The sequence below is a fragment of the Zonotrichia albicollis genome, chromosome 1 (assembly GCF_047830755.1).
Source record: "Zonotrichia albicollis isolate bZonAlb1 chromosome 1, bZonAlb1.hap1, whole genome shotgun sequence".
In the NCBI taxonomy this organism is placed as follows: Eukaryota; Metazoa; Chordata; class Aves; order Passeriformes; family Passerellidae; genus Zonotrichia; species Zonotrichia albicollis.
The window spans coordinates 45432892-45459534 of NC_133819.1; the positions used below are offsets into that span (position 1 = coordinate 45432892).

The window sequence follows — 26643 nt, forward strand, 5'->3', positions numbered from 1 at the left end:
TTGTTGGTGTGGTGGGAAAGCAAAATAAAAGGTTCTGCTATGTACCTCCCTCATCTTGGGGTTTGGCATAGTGTATAGTCTCTTCCAGATAGTCACCTTTAAGGTAAAAGAATATTTTTTCGCTATATGTGTTGTGGGAGTGATTTACATAATGACCAATAAATTCCTGTGACATTTACATGAAGTATTTAATTCTTCTATGTTTTAGAACACTTTGCAATAAATTACTGAATCACCAGGGAACTGTTATTTGAAATTTTTTGTCGTCTGTTGGGAAGGAACCATTCCTGTATCAAAGAGGAGCAAATTAGACTGTGTTAGAATATGAATTGTCACCATGTTTCAAGGTGATTGGAGAAGTAAGATTAAAGAAATTTTATTTGGGATTTATACCTTCTACTGTTCTGTAAGAAGAAGAGTAAAATGAAGTGTAAACATAGTTTTTACAATATTGAAATAGAGCAGGTTTGGAACTGAAAGTTTAAAAAAGGATGAGGCTTGTGGGTAGCTGTAAATCTAACTATATCTATAGCAAATATAACATTATATCTTATGTTCATGTTTGAGAAGAATTAGAATGTATACTTTACTGTTAAAGGAAGGAGCAGATAAATTATACCATGAAGCCACTGTGAGAGAACATCTTGTGGGGTGATAACATTACATATATTTTCCTCCACTTGCAAAGCTGTAGGTATCCCAATATATTGTAGAATCACAGAGAATAAGTAATGAATCCAAGGGGCTTTTTCATGTGTACCTTTTACACTTCCAGAAATGTTCTATCAGATTATTTATTCAGATTAGTGAAAAATGCTTCTAATGATTTGTAAGTGACTTTTTGAATGGCTACATTTTTAGCAACTCCTGCTATTCATGTGCCTGATATACCACATAGGACTCTCCTGTGTGTTTGAAGAAAGGTCTGACAGAAATCCTGCACAGTTACTGTTTGTTTATATATGTATACACCTAAGATATTATGTGAAGGAGAATAAGAATAATTTTATCAACAATTTTTTTGATTTATAATGCTTTCCAGCCAGCTGTCTTTTTGAAGGCAATGTGGAGTGAATTTGGAGTATGATTTTGTAGTATGACTTTTGGCTTTATCCTGCTGTTTTATTGTCATGCTTCAGACAGGGCGATTAGAGACCAATACACACTTAATACCTTAGGTGAAACAATAGGCAAGCCTTATAGCAGCTTTATTGAGTGATAAATGGTTTTTCTTCATTTGCTGAGTTTTCTTTATAATTATTCTTTAGTGAACAGCACATCTCTTATCAGAATAGATAATCTAAAACCTTTCTCTTACATCCAGAAGGTAAGATAGCTACAGAGAGGAGAAATGACCCATTAAATCTGGAGACAGTTGCATTCATAATATTGCTATATAACTCTGGAATAGTCTTAAACACAGCAGAGATACTGGCTACTTATTGACTTATAGTGTGGAATTTAGTTAGATGTCTTCAGTTGTCTGACAGAAAAGTTTCTTCAAAATTAAGACTCAAAAATTCTAAATTGCTAGCACAGGAAGCAGAAATCAGTTGGATAACTATTGAAAATACTTGATATACCTAAATTCTTCTTCTTGAGGGGTTTGATTTGAGAAATAAAAAGATTCTGTAGTAAAATGTACATAATTCCTGGTTAACGGTTTGTCTTCAGCAGCTGCAGCTACAGCCTGTAATAGGATTTATATTGCTTTAGATGATAAAATCTGTTTATGATATGATAATCAATATAAGGCAATTTTTCAGTGTGTATCACTTAAAGGGTGATGCAGATGATAAAACAACAATAACTATTTCATGGCAACACTGCACTGGAAAATACTTTTGCTTACTTTGGTAATTATGATGGTTTTGGCTGGGTTAGTGTTAATTTTCTTCATGGCAGCTACTATGAGGCTGTTTGTGCTGAAAACAACCCCCTGGGCCTCATGAGCATGGGGACTGCCTCGGGGCCAGCATCCCAAAGGCCTTGCTCTGGAGAGCAGTTCTTCCTTTATTTGGCAGCAAAGTTGGGGCAGGGTCTGGAGTGCAAGTCTTATGAGGAGGAGCTGAGAGAACTGAGGTTGTTTAGCCTGGAGGAAAGGAGGCTCGGGGGTGACCTTATCACTCTTTGTAACCACCTAAAAGGAGGCTGTAGCAAGGCAGAGGTTGGTTTTTTTCTTCCCAAGTAATGAGTGATAGGGCAAGAGGAAATGGTCTTAAGTTGTGACATTGGAGATTTAGATTTTATATCAGGAAAAACTTTTTTGCTGATAATTCAGACAATAAAATCCTGTTCCCACTGGTAACCTTTGTGATATCTATCTGTCCTTGGAAGTGATTTTGGAGCTGAAAAAACTGTGGCATGTGAGGAAAATAATAGTTTAATCTGTTTTCATTCATCTCATTGGGAGGAAAGGGCATGGGACAAGTAAAGGAGGAGAAAGAAAGAGAAATGGAATGAGTAGGGAAAGAGGAACTGGAAGGCAGGGGTAATGGCAAGCTTATTTTAGCTCCGCTGGTGTTACCATAATCAATTTCCTTGTGTTTTTCTTCCAGTTTGTGTACAGGTACCAGGGAATAAAAGGCAGCAGAAGTAGGCACTTGCTAAAACCGCTTTTTTATTGCAAGGGCTGGGAACATGAGAAGTATCCAGTGTTGCAAGTCCTGATTCCTGGAATGCAATCTTAAGACTACCTGCCTATTTGTTTTTACTGTTTACAGAACTTACTGGCTTTGGCCATGATACCAGCAGTTGCCATTTACTTTTGGAGTATTTGCACACACAATCTGCCATGCATGTCCCTGTAATGCCTATCAATTAGCTGAGTTTACACAATCTTGTTGCAAGTTTCTCCTTGTACCTCTTTTTAAAAGTTTCTACTTACTCAAAGAGTATAGAAACACCTTTATAATTCTAAAAGAGAGTAGAGAAACAGCTGATCCCAACTGATCAAAGGGATATTCAGTATTGCATGGCCTCATAGGGGAAAGAAGAAAGGAATGGCAGGGAAGACATTAGGAGTGATGGCACTTGTCTTCCCAAGTAACCATTACATGTGATGGAGCCCTTTGTTCCTGGAGATGGCTGAATACCTGTCAGCCTATGGGAAGTGGTGAATTAATTCACTGTTTTGCTTTGCTTGTGCTGATTTTTGAATTCTGTGGATGAAAAGTATTGATATTTAATAAGAAATGTAATTTTCAAGTGAATTCATTGTTCCACAGCATTGAGACAATTCACCTGTCACTCTTTTTTCCTACCTGTTCCATGGTAGTTGATTACATATCTTTAGTTCTTCCACATGTGATACAGCTAGAGAAGATATGTAGGATCCTTGAGGCTGAAGCAGCACTTGTTTATTTACACTGTGCAAATTGATTTATTTTGCTAATCACACTGAGTTTCCTACTCTCCTTCATTTCTCCTTGGTTTGCAGAGGCAGGCTACCTGTTCTTCAGGGGAAGGACGCATCCTGAAGTTTTATTGAGACTTTTCATTTCACTGTTTTCTGAACTAGCAGTAATTTCTGATTAGTCTCACTGAATTGTTCTTTTTGTATCTAGATGGTTTCAGAGAACTTCCTGGGTAAGCAGAAAATGACTTGGAGATTGAACTTCTCCTCCCAGAGGAATTTATTTGAACCTCTTGTTCATCTCTGTCAGCAGAGATGGACACTTGTGGAAGTGTCCATCATCCACGGGGTAGTATTCCCAACACATTTTATAGTCTGCAGAAATGTAGCTATGCAGACGGCATAATCTTGAGCAAAATCTTTCTCTGTTTCCTGTGCCCACCTCCCATATTTATTAAATTTTCAAATCTTATATGTGCCCTGAAAGGAAAAGCTTTGCTTGGAAACCTACTACAGTCTCACATCTAGCATAGCCTATTTGCCTTCTACATCTTAAGACTGATCTAGAAAAGTAGTGAGGAAAAGAGCTGAAAAGCTTGGTGCTCAGTCAGATGGGAAAGCATGGAAATGGAAGGGAGGAGGGAACAATGATGTAAGTCAGTGATTTCAGGAAAAAAACCCAGCAAGTTGGTATCAAATGAAAAAATAGAAAAAAGTGGTGGAAGGCAAGAAGTAGAGATTGACTCTCCTATTAGTATGATATACCATCTGATACATCTCTGTAAAATAAACACTATGTCTATATTAAGTATCCTTTAAAAATCTTCCTCATTTTCTGTTAGCAGAGATTGATTATTAACAGTAATAAATAATAATAAAACTAAGAGATAGTCCTTGATTTCTTGGGGTAAATGGACTGTGTATGTCCTCAGAGTATGCACAACCTTCTTTAGTTTCATGCAGGTCATTCTCTGTGACTAGTCTCTTTTCTTCATATTGATCATCCTGTTAAGAGAGCAGTTCTTATTCTTTTAAGTAGTAGACCTCATCGCTGTTTTTATCACTCCAGACTATTAACTCTGTAATTTTCCCTTTTTTGCTCCACTCTTTCACTTTTTTTTACACAAAACTTCAGTTGTTTTGATTTAGTGTGAAAGCTCACTGATGACCATATCTTACAATACAGACACTTGAATTTATTTTTTTTTAAACCAAACCTTTGCTTCATAGACAGTGGTTTACTCCTCATCATATTTAGCTAATTTATACTAACATCTACATATTTTATCATGTATTGCTGAGCGCAAGACAAACATGCCACTAAATGAACTGAATAAATGTATTTCTATAGGCCTGGCTTTGTCCACTAGAGAGAACACGGAGATTCATCAGGGAATAAAAGTAACAGATGAATTGTTGTACATATGACTGAGGAATTTGTCAAAGGAAAATAGAGATGCTAATACTTTACTGCCTACAGAGTTTATATCTGTACAGTTTTCTTGAGACAATTTAGTTTGAACTGAACTATCAGGGAAAAAATAGTTGTGCATGTTTTTAGAAAATCTATGTGAAAGGTAATTTTGTGAATGGAAGAACAGCATAAAGGAGAAAACTTATTTATCTTTCCTTTCTCAGAATAAACAAACCTACTTTGTATCCTTCTCAAATGTGATTAAGTAATAGAGCATGCTTTTATAAATTAAAAAGAACCTCCTTCACCCAAAGAAATAAAACCACTATGTTGAAGTCTATCTGGCCCATTTTAAGTAAAACTCAAACAGATCTAAGTGCATTTCCATACAGAATCAGTTGATTGTTAAATCATGGAAGTATTTTCTTAAAAAAATTAATTCAAGCTCTGATATTTTGTCATTTTTTAAAGCTAAATATCTTTTTGAATAAAAGTTACTTGATTGTCTGGAAAGGCTAGAAGGCCATTTTATTTAAAACATTCAAATTTTTATATTAAAAAGTGTAAAGCTTATAAAAGGAAAATTCTATTTGTAGCACAATGTCAGATTTTTAAGTAGTTCTTTTCTAGCAGACAAATCAAAATTCCTGTAAAATAATGCAATTTCCAGACATTACAAGAATTAAAGATGTCCTCGTGGTCTCTGTGAAGTGCAGCTGAATGTGTTGCATCTGGGCTGTTGCACAAGTGAAAAGTACTCAATGGGTCTTTTGATTTCTCTCTTTGTCTCTGTAGAATAGGTTAGGAAGGCTAAGAGTGCAGTATTTGGTCATAATCATGTATTGTTTAGAGACATAATGCTGTAAAATATATTCTTAAGTAGTTTTTACTTTGTTGAGTAAATAATCTTTTTGATAGGAAGATGTATTTCCTAGTAGTCTTGTTATGAACACTTGAGGTAAAAAAGTAATTTTCATAGTTCTGTAGAAGAGCATTGATTATCAGAAGAGTATTAAAAAAGGTAGTACTGAAGTACATACTTAAAATCCAGATCATGGATTTCCCTCACCAGTGATGATTGATGGTTCTTTGCGCAGGACCCGGAGGGAGTTCGAATGTGAAACAAAGATGTCAATAGTATGGCCCTAAAGGGAAGTCTGGCCCTTCTGTCTATTCAAATAAGCATTTTAAAATTTTGCCTGAAGCATTCTGTTACAGGTGTATTATTAAAGCAATCTCTTGTAAGTTAGCCAGTGGCTAATAAATCAGTTACCATTTCACTGCGAGAAATGTCATTCTTCAGAATGGCACAACCACAGAGCACTAACCAGTTGGAATGCCTGCACTCAGTTTTTATTTAAAAATTTAAAAATTGTGAACACCAGATTTCTAGAGAAAGGATGTAAGACTAGTTTGGGCTTTTATCTCTTTCAATATGGCCATTCTACTAGTGCTAACATTTTAATAGGCTGCAATGTGATCTATGTAGTATGATTTTTCTAGACGGAAAGATTGATCTCTTATTATGTTGACTTTAATTATGCTTTCTTTTGGAATTCTTATGAGTTGAAAATTAGTGTCTGTAGTCTTTCACTTACATTGCACGTATCGATTACCTACTTCAAAATAAAGTGGATTGTAAAATTAGTCTCTCTAAGTTTGCAGAAGGATTACTCCTTATCTTAATATCACATATTCATTTAAACTAGTTGAGTTGTGCTTACTTAAAGTAGCTTAAGGATTTTTTTCCTTGACTCAGTAATTTGTTTTGGTTTTAGAGCTGATTAAAAGAAAAGTCTAAAATTTTCACAAAATTACAGAGCCAAAACTAATGCATCATCTTCATTGTAACCACAGATACCACAAATGTCTAGTTCGATAGTTTTTTGAGATATAGTGTTATTTTCTTTGGTATGAGAGTTAATGTTTTGCACTTGTTTAAATGTAGACTCCTGATGTATATTGAAAGAGACAGCAGAAAGACCATGCCAGGAAAAGAGCAGCAAGGTGGCAGTGAATACCTGTCAAAATGCCTGGATCTTCTCATCTATCACATTGTGCAGGAGCTGCCAGGAATTCTAGGTAAATTCAGTTTGTTAACCAAACAGATCTTCCCTTTGCTTACTCTGTCAAGAAACAGATATCTCCTTATATATATATATACAGGTGGAAAAATTCTATTTTCCAATTACATAAAGTTTGCATGATATCAACTTCCTGAAATTTTTTAGATATGTCGTGATCAGGTATTTTGTATTGGAATGCATGATTTCCTATATGAATGTTTTGTGTTTGTGGAATGTTAAGCCTCACCAACTCAGTCAGGAATGAAGCCCAGAGGTACAAGAAGTCTTATCAATGTTCTAAAGATATTTTAAAATCTATAAACATTTTACAATCTAAGAGCAAATTTGCCCCATAAAGCAGAGGCCTGGGGGAGATGCAACAGTGCATGTTAATCGCTTACACTGAAATTTATATATTGAGCATTTGCTATAGGCAATATTTCTGCAAAATTTCAGCTTAGATACTTCAGTTGTTTTAGATGTCTGAAACCAATTTGCTCATGCACACGAGGTTTATTTTCATAAAATTATTTTCTGATAAGATGATACCTGATGTATTTTTCATCTTTTTACATTATCACTGGGATATTGAAAATGTAATGGTAGCACTGCAAAGGTTAGTAGACCTAAATGTCATGCTGCTATTTTAAAAGAAACTTTACTTCCTCTGCTAATGCAAATTTTTGCCTTGCTGCAAACACCTGATCCCTTTTTTTCTAACTAAATATCAGGTTTGCATATTGGCTATCTTTCAGGGTGGAAGTCTCAGACTATAAATATTTGAAGCACAAATTCACCTCCTACTGTTTATACATACTATATGCAACTGATATATTAGGCTCTGGTATTTCCTCAGAATCTGAACGTTTCAAATACATAGTTACTATAATGAAACATAGTACATCAATTGCTTAGACATGTAATTACTACTGATCTATAATTAGAATGCATTTTTGAGAACTGATATCAAGCATAATTTCTACACTTTGTTTTCTTTTCCAAGCTGGATCTGCGTGTTGATTGTTTTCTGAAACCTGAAGTTATCTCTGTATTTGTCCATATTTGTCAGAAGTCTTTTTCTTTTCATTGCTGTATGATGAAGGAGCATGTACTGCTTGAGGTGGTGAAAGCTATGGGCACCTAAGAATAATAATCAGATTTGAAAATTGGGACAGTGAAAAGCAGTTTAGCTGTTAATTTAGAATTAATCCTACCTGGCTTTTTTAATATGCATTCATGTAAGCTCCTTACTGATCCCATCTTCTTCCACCAGATGTAGCTATAAACCAAACAGATTAACAAATTGTAGAAATTGACCTTAAAGATACATGTGAACAAAATAAATACATTTTTCATGTTCTGGTTAATTTTAAAAGTTTTTGGTTGTTGTAAATAAGAAATTAATTTTATTTCTGCATTTGTAATATTTAACCTATTTTTAGAAAGCAGATATAAATTGTTTAGATCATGCTAAAATTAAAGATAGCATATCTGTCTATCTATTTATCAAACGCAAAATTGCCAAATGTGATCGCTATGTATTCTTTAAAATATAGAAAGAGAGATTATTCACTAAATCAGTCCCTAAACAAAGAGAGGTCTTTTTGAATTACAATATTGTATGTAATTCAAAACAAAAAGATATTAATGAAAAAAGTATTGTGTTTTATATATTTGTAGAGTTTTAAGCAACACTTTCTTTTCTTTACCAGTGAATGGGTCAAATCTTTAAGGCCTTCTTTAATGCCAGGCTCTGTCATTTCTGCTTATATTGAAAACTTAACTCCATGGGAACAGAAGAAAAGCATTGGTATTATTCAAAATGATTGAATTCTGACTTACTGTGAAAGGAAAGGCCTTTGCTGGCCTGAAAAATCATATAAAATATGGAGTCCCATTCTTTGTTTGCTTTACATATATTTGAGTTCCCTTTTACAGTTTTGGGCGGCTATCTTTTTAGGGGAAATAAAAATATAACCAGTGCTCTTTTGAGATAGCATTTGGCTTCTGGTATTTTAAGGTAATAGGGACAGAAATCTTCCTTCTTTTGATATGAACTAACTTTTCTCATGACTCTTCTGTTCTTTATGCCATGCAGAAGAGGTCTTGCTTTTTGTAGACAATAGGAAATGTACCACAAAGTTAGCATAACATTCCTTGATTTTTATTTGTCTCTTCTGAGTCTGAAGTATAATTTCACTATTGCCATTAAAATTTTGTTAGCTTATGTCTGAGGTTTGTAATGGAGGCCACTAAGTTCTCTCATTGATCTGCTGCTATCTCTTTTATAAGAATTCCCGTAGCTTTAGGTCACTTGTGTCACAGTTAAATCATTGCATGAGAACGTGTGTGTGCATGGCTGGTGGAAGGATCTCTTTTTTTGGAGGGGAAGGATGTTTGGGGTGTTTCTTCCTGCTGAACTGTGCTGCAGGGGAAACATACTGCTTCAGCATTATGTCACCCACTAATCTTAGTTCATTCAGTTCTTGGTTAACAAAAGCCATGAGAATTTCACTGGAAATTTTTATTTCACTGGAAATAAAACTTCGTCCACATAATTTAGCGAGTATAAGTCCACTCTTCCAAGAATGGGTAATTCCACTTTTACTTCAACAATCACCTTATACTTCTGTCCTCACTGTTTTGCCAGAGGTCACCTTTGCCTATAGCCAGAGTAGGGAATTGATCTGGTTTAAGACAGAGCTAGGAAAGTAGTGCTGGATTCATCATGAACACTACTTCTGGCAGACAGAGAAGACAGGAGTGAACAGAGGCTACTGGAACAGAGATGTTTTATATGTCATTTGCTGTTGTTTAGTGATGTTTTTATGTTGGATCAGTCTGAAATGCTATTTTCTGTAGGTGACATTCTCAGTGCCCTTACTAATGTCTCTGGACGTAAACACCCATCAACAGTTCAGGCCAAACAGCTGAAGATGTGCCTTCCTATGATGCCTGTAGTGCTTCATCTTGTGACATCCCAGGTAGATTATTTTCCCCCAAAATTTGTTACACAGAGGACAAACTCTTATAGTTTCCCAAAATGTAATTTCTGTCAATCATGATCAGAATGAGTAAAACAAAGATTTTCTTAATGCATAGATATGTTGGTAAATATTCCAGCTATGAAGCAGCATTTGATAAATGTGCGTTCTGTAACAATAGTAATGACAGAAACAAATACATATTTTGTCTTCTCTTTTAGTTTTTTAACATGTGAAATAATTTTTTTACTTTTTCAGGTCATAAGATATGCATTTAATGTAATTGTTTTTCTTTTGGCTAATTTCAAATAGGTATTTCGTCCCCAGATAGTCACAAAGGAGTTTCTTTTCAACTATGGCATCTTACTTGTGAGTATAAAATACAAGATAAATATTTTTACAAGATATACCTATGCATAAAATTTTGGAAGTTACTTTAATTGAATAAAATTACATTAAATTTCTAAATTGGAGAAAGAAGTTTATTCTGAATGTATATTTTAAGCTTTGGTTGTATTCAAAATTTTCCATATAATCAAAAAATATTTTCTGTAGTAATCTATTTATTCAAAGGGAAACTCTGTACATATTTGATAAGCTGAGAATTTCCTGTGGGCTTTATTTCTGAATAGCAAAGTTTAGTTCTTAATTACATAAAATATTCTCTCTGGAATTTCCTACTAGTATTTTATGAGCAGAAATGAAAGGGGAATTATAATTAATCTGTATTTAAGGTATGGTTTCTTCTTGTCAGTGCTTCTAAACTGTGTTTAGTTTATGGAAATCTATGGAGCTAAGATACTGAACTCATGTTGACATTTACAACTTATTTCTGACATTACCCATAGAAAATGAACTTTTTAGGTGTGCTACTGGATAGTACAAGAGAAATAGAGAAGTACAGTTCAAATGTAATTTCCTCATATGAAAACAATTGTTTATGTTAAATGAGAAAAAAGGGATATTCTAAATTGCATATCAGAGTTAAGCCAGTACTTTTAAGTGCATGAGGTCATAAATGACAAATAGATATTTATCTCCAAATAGCATGAAGAAATGTTTTGCTACAAACAATTAGATTCAAGTTATGTGTTCAGATTCACTTCTCTTTCTCCTTTGACTCTTTATTCCAAGAAAATGGGGTTTAATTTAGCTCTACTAAAATATTTGTGTAAAAATTAGCATTAGAATGATGAAAAAAAATTTGAAACTGTAGATGTTGAATTACAAAGCCCTTTCTCCCTTTGAAGCATTTCTAACTAGGCAGTAGATTTATTAGTAGTTTTCAATCAACCTTCTAGAAGGTGAAATTCTTCTGTCAACAATTTAGGTACAATGAAAGTTTTCTTTTGATGTTACTCCAGGTTGTTTGAACTACTGACTGAGGAAGTCAGGCTAGTTATAGTAATACAGCTTTCCTCTGAAATCAAGGAGGAGCACATTACTCAATGTTTCCTATGTCTTGACCTGTCTCCTTTGAAAAAGGCAGTTCAGGAACTTACATACACTGTTTAAATTTACACATGAAAAATGGAGGGACAGCAGTATATAAAAAAAATTAATATAAAACTTTAATCCATTTTATGCAGCTGTGTTATGATATAACTAATATAATTACATCTGGAATAGTAACTAAGCATTCTATCAGGCAATAATCTACTCTGGAAATTTCAGTTTAGCAACATTCCCACTGACACCTGTAAAGGGACATTCAGTCATCACCCTGTACTTTTTCAAAATACTGTGCTATAACTGAGGCCCCTAAGACTTTAGCAAGGCAGTCTTTTTGTTTGTTTTGTTCTTTTTTTTATTTTCCTGATTTATTCAATAGTCTTGTTCTTAACAGTAAGAAATTATGCGGAGTGGGAAGATGTGTGCTTGGGATCTGGATGGAAGAGTTATTTTCCTGTAGTGGTTGTTCATTGAGAATTTTTTTTCATACTGCTTTGAAGTTTCTTCCATCATCACTGTAATTTTCAGTAGTGTTGAGCAAAGAAATTGAGAGGGAGCCGGGACAGTCCTTTCATGTTTTCTGCTGTGAGCAGAAGTACACACTGTGCCCCAAAGGCACAGCTAATAGCAGGCTCCTGGTGGTGTGCACAGGGCACAGACTCACCTGTAGCAAAATACACATATACCATTTCTCTCCATGCTTGAAAAACCCGAGTTGCATTTCTTTAAATCACACATTTTTCCCTGTGTTTCTTATATACAATTAATAAGCATTAGCAGCCAGAACAATTTTTGCACCAACATATTTTGATGTTTTCAAATCAGTCTTGAGACTATGGTTGTATGAAACTGTTTAAAAATGAGCAAACAAAGTAACTTGCTCTCTTCCAAATCAAGTTAATTAGATAATACCTAGTAATTTTTTTCAAATGATCAGGAAGATAACTTTTTTTTAATAGAAGCACTTGTTTTTTTGATTTTTTCCAAGGTGCTCATAAATAATGAAATATATAATTGATTTCTAACTGTATTTTTAATTAGAGAAGAATCCTTCAGATGTTACTTAAGTATTGTGAAAAAGATAACTCATGTAGAAACTTCTTCCATTTTAATATGTAATAAGGAAAATTTAATTGGTAGTGAAATATGAAAGAATGCCATATTCCTAAATACTACATTAGTAAAAACAAAAAAGCATACTACATATTCTGCTGAGTATTTTCCTTCCTTAGCGAGTCTTAATAACATCTGTTGCATCCCAATGAAATAAACAGCTATGCATAGAAATGAAAGCATAAGAACAGTGAGTCTAATTGTTGTACAATATTTACTTAATCCAGATTATTAATATTTTATTGACCCTGTTCCTTAATATGATGACTAATTTAGGTGATTTTTAATAGAAAGTTATATATGCATTTTTCCATGCTCTCCTGAGTGTAACTGCATCCATAGTATGTATTGCGTGCATGGAGATCAAAAAGATGGTACAATAACAGAAGATTGCATTTTCTGAAGGGTCTTTGGTAATTTTAGTGAGTTATTTTGACATAGCCACATGCAAGGTTGTTCAAAGTCTTCTAAGAAATTACCGTTTTCTGTTAACAGTGAAAACAATTACTGTCTATTTAGCTAGAAATGTTATGATTTCTGATACTAGTCAGAGCAATGATCCTTACTGTACTCCACATTCAAGGTTCCAAGAGCATTACAGACTTGCAAAATTAGAACAGCTAGATCATTGATACTTTCAGTTTTAGTTAATTATTATGAATGTAGGTGCAATAATATTTTGTATTTACACAGTTTTTCAAAGAATTTCTTGTTGTAATTATTCAGTGATTATGCTTTTTAATATTTTTTCCCTGAAATGTTTTGACAAAAATGCTGCCTTTTTTTGCAGGAGTTCATCAGATCAATAGATTCAGGAGAAACAATCTTGGACAGAGCAATAGGTGGGGTAACCTATGACATTGCAGTACTTTTAGACATAGATATTCTAACTATTGAATTTTATGAAGGAATATGATTACTTTTACCAACAGGGCAAGCTGCATCAGAAGAATTGATCAAGACTACTTTAATGACCTTTGGAGCAGTAACAGAGCATCCCAGCTTGCTGATGAGCCATCGCTTGACTGTAAGTCTGACAGCAATTTAAATAGTTGCAGGCTGATAGGCCTAATTCCATTTATAAATAGAAAGTTTTGAAGATTTAGAAACTGTTTAAAATATAGTTTAAAATATGTTGTCGTTCTATTTGACAGGAAAAATACTTATTGTTTATAGAGAATTTTCAAAAAAGTAGCAAGACATTCAGTTTACTGTATTTTGTTGAGAAATCAGAGGGAGAATGAGAAGGACTTAGAGTTTAGAAATAGTGGTTCTTGATTCTGTAAATGTTTCTTCAGCTGTAATGCAAATATGTTGCTATATATTAGTGAAACTTTCACCACTATTTATGCTTTTTAAATAAACATATGCTTTTAACAACAACATGGCTTGGAAACACCACCTCTGAGAATTGATCCCATTCTATCACATGAGGGGATAGTAGATATCAGTAGATATCATATCTACTGATGAGGTCATCAGTAGCAGTTATGGTGCTGGGGTTTTTCTGTGGTTGTTTGTTTACTTGCTTTTTAGGTCTAACAGATTTCTTAGTTTAAAATTTCATTAGAATTACCAAACATACTGTAAGTTTCTTATATCACTGAGTTTTTTTTTCTTTGGAATTCTTGGTTAAAACATTCTACTGTGAGCTAAGCTAGTTGAAGGCAGAACAATTAAGTTGTGAAATGGTTGTCAGCAAATCAGGAGGCCTGAATGGTTGAATCAGTATTTGACAAATCATCACAACCTGCACCAATGCATTTTTGTGTTGGACTTTCACCAAATTACAATCCACCATACTTGCTGAGGTGCCCATTTGATTCAAATTGAATCTTATGTGTTTGTATTGGAATGATTTAAGGGCACACACTCAATGTAGCACTTACATCAAGAAAGACACAAATAAATAAAAATGGGGGATGTTAGGGATTGTGCTAGATAAGAATGGGTGATCTTAGAAATCAAGTGTTTTTAGAATTTCAATCCTAATTGGTGTGTGTGTTATTTGAGGATTTAGATTATAAAGTCTTAACAAGTGAAAATAGTAAAATGAATCCAAAGTATGAATTGGAATTTTAAAAAGTTTAATAGGATTTTTTTTCATGGATTCTCACAGGAGTGATATTCAAGAAAATGATCCTTATGCAAAAAAACCTAACCAATTAGTAGTCAGAGGGGAAATAGTACTGTTCAATTTACTTTGATATGGCAACAGTGACCTAGAAATGAAATGTTAAGTGTAGGTGAAGTATGAATGCCTACTGATATCTCCCTACATGCCTGTCACTTTGCTTCTCACTATATCTGTATCCTTCTAGAATCACCTCAGTTTTAAAAAATAATTGCTTTACTTTTGTGAGTTACCAGTGTGTCTTATATTGACAGATATATGTACCATTTTTTATGGTGGTCCATCAACACTGACTGAAATTGTGATACCTTGTGTCAGCACGTGAAATGAAGTTCCTCTACCTGTTTCAACTTTAATGGTCTGGGGATTTTCTCTGGAAGAGGCAATTCCTCTTCACAACTCTTCTTCTCCTATGCCCATCTCCACATTTAGCAGAACTTCTTCCTGAAGCCAGGGATTGACTATCCTAGTCTCTGTTAAGTAACCCATGGGTCACAGTAGGGGAGTTTTAAAGTATCTAGATTTCTGGGGAGCAGTTTACTTCATGTCATGTGCAGGAGGTTTTAGATGTTTATTTAAAATCCATCTCAACATATCAGTTATGTAGTAAGAGATAAAACTTCCTTTCTAACCATGATTGTCCAGTAATTCTTTTGTAGTTTCCCTGGTTTGGGTATAAAATTGTATCCTTGTCAATGAACAGCTTTTACAGCTTTTTTTTTTCTTTTTTTTTTTTTTTTTTTTATTCAAGAAAATCTGTTACTTCATATGCTGATTTTCATAAATAACAGTTCTTGCTAATTTAAAAGAGCCCTCTTGACACTCAGCAAATAGTCATTCAGACATAAAATAAAGTGGAGAAATTGCCTTGCATTTCTTATGTTAAATTCAAGAAATTGTCCATTGTAATTAATAATCTCTAACCACATCTGCCACTAGTGGTGCAAACAGTAATTAGTTTAATACTATTTACGAAGTCTAGTGTGCTAATTATACTTGAATGTACAGCATACATTACTTTAGAGGAAAGTGGTACTTCATCTTCTATGATGCACACAGACTATTTTTGGAATTGCTGTTGCTCGAGGGATATCTTCTAATTGCTGCTGGCTGAGCATGACTGGAATCTATGAATATAAATTCCAGCACACAGCAGAACGTTGTGCTTTTTTGAAATGTTGAAGCAAGACATGTTCAAGTTTCCAGATCAATATTTAAGTATTACAGTTGTTAATAGGACACACTTTTACTGGAGAGAAATTGAAATCCTAGGCTGAGCTCGGAAGGATGAGCCTGGACTGCTCATTTAGGCCAAGTTGTTTACAAGCAGGATTTTTGGGAGTGAGGCTGGGTGAAGGCGAAAACCTTCTTAAGAGGATGCAATTTTTTTTCTGCTCTTACTGTGATATTGCTCTAAAGTCTCTAACCAGCAATTAAATGCATTTCTAATAAAGTTTAATTAATGTAATAAAAAGTGAGGCTGTAATGAGCAAGCAGAACCAGAAAGTTTTTCATTTGAGTTCTGTTTTTAGTTTAACTAAAGTGAAAATTGTTTAAACTAATAGGAATTTAAGAGCAACATCTCCGTTTCATTCTCACTTGGAGAATTACTTGTTCTGGGTTTTAGTTTATGTTTGATTTACTTTTGTATTCATACTTTTAACAAAGAAAATAAAATAAATTGTGGGTTTGTGTGGTTAAATTTCTGATTACCATTAACCTGAAGTCAATTGTTGAGGAGATTAATTTCTGTGGAGACTGACTGTATTAGAAATTGCAAAGTGTGATAAATTCAATGGAAATTAATTGACAGTGCTTAAATGAAAGCCAGCAGTGAGCAGTAATTTCATTTTGCATGAAGATGTGTGCAAGATTAAAGTAAAGAATAACAGTAAATGTGACTTGGTAAATTTTTACAAAACCAGATTTTCATGTATGCAAGTATGATGTTGAAGACCATTAGGAAGAGTCTGTATAAACTGGACTGAAATATTAACCTCAGTTTCTCAAACTGGTACAAGTCCAACTACTTGTTTTTTCCACCTATCTAAATGTGAACATACTTACTAAATTCAGATACTAAGTGTTATAATAATATTGATTTTCCAATTTTGAAAGATTTAGATATAACATATAAGATTTAGGTATAAGATTTAGATATAATTAACTGGAAGAAGACATGCTGACTATACTTTGCATTTTTCTGTTTTGTGTTAAGTATAATTATTTGCCTGAAAAAAGGACATGCTCAAATTCAGAGCACTTAAAACTGTGAAGAAGCTCATGATAGCAGACAATTCCTGTGGGAGTCCTTTCTATGCTCCAACTAGCTCCCAGAAATGATCTGTGTACTACACATATAATCTTCTACTCTAAACATTGAAGTTGTTCTCTGGTTAAGGCCAACGTTGTCAGCAGTGATTCTCTTCCTCAAGGTTTTAAAACTTACTTTTAAAAATCAGACTAAAATGAAAGCACCTAAAACATGATGAGTTTCTTGATGGGAAGTCAAGGGAAAAGTCATATGACAGAGAAACCTACTGTTTGACAATATGGGAGTTATTAATTTCAATACAGATGACAACACAAGGGTTAGAAACTTCTGCAAGTGCTTTTTTCAGCATGAGTGTTCTTCATCCATGGGCTATTCTTATCTAACCACTGACATCTTAATTTTGTCATTGTAGGATATGACTATATGAACATATTGTACAGAAGTTTTTTGATCACATTCCCTTTTCAAGTAGATTAAAATACTACACTGCATGTGGCTTTCTGTCTATTAAGCTAATCCAGATGACATGAGGCTTCTTCATGAAACCAGTTCTCTACTAATTGGCATATTGAGTCAGTCAATCAGTGCTGTCTCTTCCCAGAAATAAGAAAAAAAACCAAATCCTCAATGAAGATTCTGAAGAATTTTAAATAAAAATTACAGAAGTGTCATCTTTCTTCCCAACTCATTCTAACATGCATTAGGTTATTTTTTCTGTTACATTCTGAAAGATTACTGATGATATTAAAACATTGAGGAGTGTGCTGTGCTTTGAGCAAATGCTTTGAGAAGTGTGAAGGCAGGAAGAAAGATGATTTAGGGTTGGAGCATATCTCTCATGAGGAAAGGCTGAGGGATTTGGACCTGTCCAGCCTGGAGAAGACAATTGAGAGGGCACATCATCATTAATGAGTATAAATATCTAAAGGTGGGGGTTTGGGGGTCTGTCAAGAGGATGGAGCCAGGCTCTTCTCAGTGTTGCTCATACCTCACTAGTCAAGTTTTCTTTGCAGAAATTACTCAACATTATGAAGACAGATGTTCTGGCTCTGGATAGAATACTTGTATTTCCAAAAAGGTTTTGACAAAGTTGTGCACCAAAGACTTCAAATTCATTAGTGTCCCTGCCCTCTTACCTACAGGCTAATCAACTTCTAACTAGTTAAAATTTACTAAGTGGAGAATAGAGATTAGTTTTTAAAAATTTAGGTATTTTAAGAGAGGTGCCTTAGAAAGGTTTGTTGCAAAATGTGCTGCTAATCCAGAAAAGGAAATGAAGAGGGAGGTGACAGAACTGACTGATGACACTAAATTATTCACAGTAGTGAAAATTAAAACTGACAGAGAAGTTGCAGAAGTGTTTTAGATTTGACTGAAAGGAAAATAATGACGTGCAATTCAATACTGACGACAAGTAATGGACATGGGAAAGTAATTTCTACTGTACATATGCAGTGTCAAACTCTAAACTACTTGTAACTTCTGGAAGTCTTTTGGCATTATTTTTCTATGGAAATGAGAGCTTTATACTAAGCAGTAAACAGAAAGACAACTAGATTGTTAGAAATTACTAGTGAATGATCAGACAAAAAAGCAGAAAACGTTGTTCCACAGTGCACTCAGGTCTCAAACACTGAATGCAGTGGTCATTCAGTCTCAAAGGGAATGAAGTTTATCAAGAAAAAGTACAGCTCGATCATGCAAGAAGGGTCTGTGTAGAAAAGAACATCTTGGAAACAAAATACTCTGTAGTGCATGGCATGAATGGCATGGGAAAGATTAATTGGAAATAATAATGCTTTTTTTAAGCTTTTTTTAAAGTAATAATATGTGGGTATCAAGGTAGCTGCTTTAAAATAAGCAAGGATATGTCTTCATAAGGCATAACTGAAGTGTAAAATGCGGTGCTGTAAGTATTGCACATGCTAACAGTATAAATACATTTAAGATAAGATGGGACAAATATATGGAAGAAAAGGCTAAATGCAAAAATACAGATACATAATCAGCTTAGGAAGTTTCTTAATTCAAGAGGTACTTTTCTAGAAGCTAGATGTGTGTTTTATGCTTGGTCTATTTCTCATACATTTCTTCAACTCCATTCCTGCTGTCAGAAACAGGATTACCAGCTTTGAGCTGGGGTGGTTTTTTTGGTTCTGTACATATATATTATAGCTGGGAGATGTGAATGTAATGTGTATGGAAGTTTCTAGAATTTCATTGCTGTTTTGGGTACATAACAGCACAGTTATGGCAGCACCACCTTGGAATGCCATCATTACAGAATTTTGTAGTGGTGGTTTTGTGGAGCTAAGAATGTATCATGAATTGAATATCAGTCTATTTAAAAGATGGTAGGAACTGATCCAGAGCTATAATCATGTTCAGCCTATTTAGTCTGTTTAGGCTTAAAGAAGAATAATTTCCATTTTTTGTTGAGCAATCTCAGTGATAAAGACTGAGACAGAAAAAAAAACAAACTGTATCTGATTTATCTTCATGCATATATGGAGATTTGATTCCATATATATCAGAAGCCATTCAAAAGAGGAATAAATAAATCTTTGTCTGAATATTCTTTGTCGTGGGGTGACAGCCTTTATCCCAATATCGTGTGTTATGTCTGGCAGCTGTGCCTTTTCCCCCACCCCCCCCCCCCCCCCCCGGCAGTCTGGCTGTGGCGGGATGGGGAAGAGAGGAGGAGGGGGGGGGGGGGGGGGGTGACCAGGCACTTTTGGCTTTTGGCTTCGGCTGCTTGGCTTTTGCTAGCTGCTTGCTTGCTTGCTTGCTTGCTTTTTGCTTTTGCGCTGTTTTTTTTTTTTCCCTTTTTCTTTTGTTCTCTCTCTCTCTTTCTTACCCTCCCCTGAAGATACTGGACCGGCTCCGGATCGGACCTGCGAGCTCCAGGACACCCGAAGCCTGCTAGAGAAGATTCGGCGCCCTCCACAACACAGTCTGGTCCCTTTTTCTTTTCTTGTGTTGGGGAGTGTTCTTTTGTTACTTGTAAATAAATAGGTTTTGTTTTCCACTTTGCTCCTCCGAGGAATTCCTTCCCGAACCCGGTGTTGGGGGAGGGGTGGTTGGAGGTTTGTTTTGTTCTGGGGGGCTCCCTCTTGGAGATTTCCCCTAATTTGTCCTAAACCAGGACAATAAATTTTTTGGTGCGTTGGCCGGGAAACCGGAGGCCAAAAACAGTGGAAAAAAAACCTATAACAATAATATTTTGGTTTTGGTTGTTTTGTGGGCATATTGGTGATTTATAATGTCATTTGGAGTGGAAGCTTGCCGGTTTTTCTGGTCCCTAGGGGCTTTTGAAGTTTTAATACCTTTGTGGTCCCTAGGGTTATTTCCTTACCCCAAAATAGCTCTGATGTTGTCCCTAATAAGTAGCTTTTGTAAGCGGGGGGCACTAACCAGAATAATCATTGTGCTGGCCTTATGTGTGATGATGTGTCGGATAACAGTGCTGGACTTTATTTCAGGAATGTATGGATTGTTGTCATGGCTGTGTACTCAGTTTGTTTGGGGAGAAGAAGAGGAAGGGGCTTTTCAGCCTTTGTCTTCCTTCTTCTCCTACAAATTGTTGACATCTCTATTAGAAAATACTGACTTTCCCCTGAGTTTGAAAGAAACCATCTTTCTGGCATTTAATTTATTAAGCCTTGTCTATACTGTCTGGAGTGTATATAAAATGAAAGCTGAGATTTCTAGAGGGGTTAGAGAGACTCCTGATTCAGGAGTAAAACAAAGCAGGAAAAATCTTGACTGGAGTGGGAAATGGGAATATATGGGCCAGACTTTAAAGGAATTTTCTGATCCTATAGACTGGGACTTTCCATCTGATCAAATTCAGAATCCAGTCGAGGTGGCAAAGTATTTGAGGGAGAAGTGCCATGGTAATACTAAGGAAGAAAGGATTACTGCAGTGAGCTGGGCCTTGGCGTTTGTTTACCGTACTCTGCTAGATACTGTGGAGCAGCAGATAGCAGAAAGGGAACAGGGAGATAAGTTAGCTACTATCCCAGTGACCCAGGCTGCAGCTAACATCCCAGGCTCCAGGCTAGCAGCTGAATCAGACAATAGGCCCCAAACCATGGCTGTTGCAGCTAATACAAGAGGTGGAAAGTGTAAAGGCAAGACCGATCGGAAGGTGGAGGATGATGACGATGATGCAGAAGAAGGACCCTCACCAAAATCAGAGGCCACATCAAGGGGCACAGAATCTGGAGCCAATATTGACTCCTTTTCTCTGAAGGACCTCAGAGGCCTAAGAAAGGATTACAGCCGACAACCTGACGAATCTGTTATTAGTTGGTTAGTCCGCCTTTGGGATGCTGCAGGGGAGGTTACGATTTTGGATGGTACTGAAGTGAGGCATTTGGGATCCCTGTCACATGATCCTGCCATCGATCAAGGTGTGATGAGGGGGGCTAACCCTCACAGCCTCTGGGAACGGGTCCTAAGAAGCGTAGCAGAACGGTACCTGTGTACGGATGATCTCTATATGCAGCAGACACGGTGGAAGACCATAGAACAGGGGATCCAACGCCTGAGAGAGATGGCGGTCGCAGAGCTCGTTTTCTCAGATGACACAACAACTAGGAATCCGGACCTGGTACCATGCACTCCGATAATGTGGAGGAAACTTGTGCGACTTGGGCCACCTGAATACGCTTCCGCCCTAGCAATAATGAAGCGAGATGATACATATGAGACTGTGCTCGATATGGCAAAGAAGCTTCGAGCGTACGCAGATGCTGTGCATGGCCCAACTCATGCCAGAATTGCAGCAGTGGAAACCCGACTGCAGAAACTAGAAGACAAAATAGAGGAGAATCATAAGAAACTCCGGGAAGAGATTAAGGAGGACCTTATTGAAATCTCAGCCGTACAAATTAGAAGCCCTGGTGTCCAACGCCGGCGCTCCTTTGATGGGGAGAGAAGGTACATCCCACGGGCTGAGTTATGGTTTTTCCTGCGTGAGTCTGGAGAAGACATGAGAAGATGGGATGGAAAACCCACCGCTGCTTTGGCACAACGGGTGCGTGATTTGAAGAGAAGAGAAAGTATAACCAAAAAGATAGCAGCTCCGGTCGCTCGTAGCCGAGATGCTAAGTATGACGATGACGATGACATGTCCGATCCCCTTGAAGGAACTTCCAAGGCATATGCCCAAGGAAAGAAGGACAATCTGGCTTAGAGGGGCCCTGCCTCCAGCCAGGAAGAGGCACGGGAGAACCGGGTTTTTTGGAAGGTGTGGATCAGATGGCCTGGCACATCAGAGCCACAAGACTATGAAGCATTGGTTGACACTGGATCACAATGTACCTTAATGCCATCGGAACACGTGGGGACAGAACCTGTTTCCATTGCTGGAGTGACGGGGGGATCACAACAGTTGACGTTGTTGGAAGCTGAGGTGAGCTTGACTGGGAAGGAGTGGCAGGAACATCCAATTGTGACTGGTCCAGAGGCTCCGTGTATTTTGGGCATAGACTTTCTCCGGAATGGCTATTACAAAGATCCTAAGGGATTTAGGTGGGCTTTTGGAATAGCTGCAGTTGAGATAGAGGGTATTAAACAATTGAATACCTTGCCTGGACTATCAGAGGACCCATCTGCAGTAGGACTTTTGAAGGTAGAGGAGCAGCGAGTGCCAGTTGCCACCTCAACAGTGCACCGCAGGCAGTACCGGACGAATCGAGATGCTGTGATCCCCATCCACAAGATGATTCGAGAGCTGGAGAGCCAAGGGGTGGTCAGTAAAACCCACTCACCCTTTAACAGCCCTATCTGGCCCGTGCGAAAATCTGACGGAGAGTGGAGATTGACTGTGGACTATCGTGCCTTGAATGAAGTGACTCCACCACTGAGTGCGGCTGTACCGGACATACTGGAACTGCAGTACGAGCTGGAGTCCAAGGCAGCAAAGTGGTACGCGACCATTGATATAGCTAACGCGTTTTTCTCCATCCCTCTGGCAGCAGAATGCAGGCCTCAGTTTGCTTTTACATGGAGGGGAGTGCAGTACACCTGGAACCGATTGCCCCAGGGGTGGAAACACAGTCCTACCATCTGTCATGGACTGATCCAGGCTGCACTAGAAGAGGGTGAGGCTCCAGAACATTTACAATATATTGACGATATCATTGTTTGGGGGAACACGGCAATAGAAGTGTTCGAGAAAGGAGAGAAGATAATTCATATTCTCCTGGACGCCGGATTTGCCATTAAGAAGAGCAAAGTCAAGGGACCTGCCCGAGAAATTCAGTTCTTGGGGGTGAAGTGGCAAGATGGACGGCGTCAGATTCCTGCGGATGTTATTAACAAAATCACTGCTATGTCCCCACCAACTGATAAGAAGGAGACACAGGCTTTCTTAGGTGCTATAGGTTTCTGGAGGATGCACATCCCTGAGTATAGTCAGATTGTGAGACCCCTTTATCTGGTTACCCGCAAGAAGAACGACTTCCATTGGGGCCCTGAGCAGCAGCAAGCTTTTGTCCAGATCAAGCAGGAGATCGCTCATGCTGTAGCCCTTGGTCCAGTCAGGACAGGACCAGATGTGAAGAATGTGCTCTACTCTGCAGCCGGGAGCCATGGTCTGTCCTGGAGCCTTTGGCAAAAGCTACCTGGCGAGACCCGAGGCCGACCATTGGGATTTTGGAGTCGGAGCTACAGGGGGTCTGAAGATAACTATACTCCAACAGAAAAGGAAATCTTGGCCGCCTATGAAGGAGTCCAAGCCGCCTCAGAGGTGATTGGTACAGAGGCACAACTCCTTCTGGCACCCCGACTACCGGTGCTGGGATGGATGTTCAGAGGAAAGGTTCCCTCTACCCACCATGCCACCAGTGCTACTTGGAGTAAGTGGATTGCCCTCATTACGCAGCGCGCTCGGATTGGGAAGTTAAATCGCCCTGGGATTCTAGAAATAATTACAAATTGGCCCGAAGGTGAAAGCTTTAGTGTCGCAGATGAGGAGCAAGAGCCAGTGACCCGGGTTGAGGAAGCTCCGCCATACAATCAGTTGCCAGTAGAAGAAACACGTTACGCCCTATTCACTGATGGTTCTTGTCGTGTCATAGGGATGAAACGGAGGTGGAAAGCAGCTGTATGGAGTCCCACTCGACGGGTTGCAGAGGCTACTGAAGGAGAGGGTGAATCCAGTCAATTTGCTGAAATCAAAGCTATTCAACTGGCCCTAGGTATTGCAGAGAGAGAGAGGTGGCCAAGGCTCTATTTGTATACCGATTCTTGGATGGCAGCCAACGCTCTATGGGGATGGCTGAAGAGATGGAAAGAGGCCAACTGGCAGCGCAGAGGAAAACCAATTTGGGCTGCGGAAGAGTGGAAAGATATCGCTACTCGGTTAGAGAAGTTACCTGTGAAGGTTCGCCATGTAGATGCCCATGTCCCCAGAAGTAGAGCTAATGAAGAGCAGCAAAACAACCAGCAAGTACATCAGGCTGCAAAGATAGGGGAGTTGAAGATAGATCTCGACTGGGAGCATAAGGGAGAGTTATTCTTAGCACGATGGGCCCATGATGCCTCAGGCCACCAGGGTAGAGATGCCACCTATAAGTGGGCACGAGACCGAGGGGTGGATCTAACCATGGACAGTATTTCTCAGGTTATTCGTGACTGTGAGACGTGCGCTGCCATTAAGCAGGCCAAGCGACTGAAGCCCCTCTGGTATGGGGGGCGGTGGTCTAAGTACAAATACGGGGAGGCCTGGCAGATTGATTATATCACACTGCCCCAGACACGCCAGGGCAAGCGCTATGTACTAACCATGGTAGAAGCCACCACAGGATGGTTGGAAACCTACCCTGTGTCCCATGCTACAGCCCGTAACACTATCTTGGGCCTTGAGAAGCAGGTCCTTTGGAGGCACGGTACTCCCGAAAGAATTGAGTCGGATAATGGAACTCATTTTAAAAACAATCTTATTAATACTTGGGCTAGGGAACATGGCATCGAGTGGGTATACCATATCCCCTATCATGCACCAGCTGCAGGGAAGGTGGAAAGGTACAATGGATTGTTAAAAACCACCTTAAAGGCATTGGGAGGGGGGTCTTTAAAAAACTGGGAGCAGCATTTGGCAAAGGCTACCTGGTTAGTTAACACTCGAGGTTCCACCAACCGAGCGGGTCCTGCTCAGTCTGAGCTCCTTAATATAGTAGATGGGGATAAAGCCCCAGTGGCCCATGTCAGAGGTTTGTTGGGAAAGACAGTATGGATCAACCCTGCCTCGAGTACAGACAAACCCATCCGTGGGATTGTCTTTGCTCAAGGACCAGGTAATACATGGTGGATAATGCAGAAAGATGGAACAACACGGTGTGTACCCCAGGGAGACCTGATTGTGGGATGAGACTCATATATGACTGTCATTGTTTGTTGAATGTGAGACAGAAGGAAACTGTAAGTGTCAAAGGTTTGAGCAAGTAAGATGAGAGGAATGCGTAAGTGTCAAAAGGTGTGAGTAAGTGAAATGAATGTTTTTTATTGTATGTTCACGATATGGGATAAGGGGTGGAGTGTCGTGGGGTGACAGCCTTTATCCCAATATCGTGTGTTATGTCTGGCAGCTGTGCCTTTTCCCCCACCCCCCCCCCCCCCCGGCAGTCTGGCTGTGGCGGGATGGGGAAGAGAGGAGGAGGGGGGGGGGGGGGGGGTGACCAGGCACTTTTGGCTTTTGGCTTCGGCTGCTTGGCTTTTGCTAGCTGCTTGCTTGCTTGCTTGCTTGCTTTTTGCTTTTGCGCTGTTTTTTTTTTTTTCCTTTTTCTTTTGTTCTCTCTCTCTCTTTCTTACCCTCCCCTGAAGATACTGGACCGGCTCCGGATCGGACCTGCGAGCTCCAGGACACCCGAAGCCTGCTAGAGAAGATTCGGCGCCCTCCACAACACAGTCTGGTCCCTTTTTCTTTTCTTGTGTTGGGGAGTGTTCTTTTGTTACTTGTAAATAAATAGGTTTTGTTTTCCACTTTGCTCCTCCGAGGAATTCCTTCCCGAACCCGGTGTTGGGGGAGGGGTGGTTGGAGGTTTGTTTTGTTCTGGGGGGCTCCCTCTTGGAGATTTCCCCTAATTTGTCCTAAACCAGGACATTCTTCTATTTATTTCAGCACCAAAATACTAGTACCATTCTTCTCTGTACATAAATGACAGACACGTTTGCAATTTACTGGTGAATTTGTTAAAAATATTTTATGTACTGTTGTACTTCACTTTATTTCACCTTAATATTCATGCGCAAAGTTCATACCTTATTTACAATTTTATATACACATTATTGAAAAACAGTGACCCAAATAGCATGGAGAGAAGATTAGGGCTGTGGAGTTAGGAAGTATACAATTTAAGGTTCATATAAAATTTAATATCTGCTTCCCCCTTCAGCGTATGCTTTCTGATATGCTCTTTCATAATAAAATAATTTTCCGTAGGATTAGTGCATTATTTAGTTGATTTCCCCATCACACTGAACTGACATGAGGCAAACACCTTCTATGGAGAATTCCTTTCTAAACAGTTTGTTTACTAACACTGAGGTTTGTGTTAGGAATAGTTCAGACTAAACTACTACAGTCATTTAAGACCTAAAGAATCTTCTTTACGATGACAGTTGAAAACATGTTTATCATAGAACACTTATGACTGGCTTAACTACATTCACTAATGTGGAAAGACTATTGTTAATGCTAGATTAAAGTGATAGTAGATTTTAAGTTTTATAAATTGAAATTGCATCGTACTGTTGTATACTGCCATCTTAATCGGTATAAGTCTGAGTCAATGCTCCTGCTGTTGAGTGTTTCATAATATCCAGGGACTCTAGGTTGGTT

General features: G+C 37.8%; 1 protein-coding gene across 4 annotated transcripts in view; it reads left to right on the forward strand.

The window, feature by feature from the left end:
• The window catches only part of ULK4 (unc-51 like kinase 4), a 224273-nt gene that overhangs the window by 62857 nt on the left and 134773 nt on the right, over positions 1-26643 (forward strand). For all 4 annotated transcript variants that reach the window (XR_003380026.2, XM_005485838.4, XM_026792680.2 and 1 more), the window contains exons 23-27: positions 6718-6851; positions 9698-9819; positions 10132-10188; positions 13175-13226; positions 13317-13411. Coding sequence is in view for 3 of the 4 variants with exons in the window: in XM_005485838.4 (XP_005485895.2) it covers positions 6718-6851; positions 9698-9819; positions 10132-10188; positions 13175-13226; positions 13317-13411 (460 nt within the window). In the remaining variant the exon portion in view is untranslated. The remainder of the gene's footprint in view (positions 1-6717; positions 6852-9697; positions 9820-10131; positions 10189-13174; positions 13227-13316; positions 13412-26643) is intronic.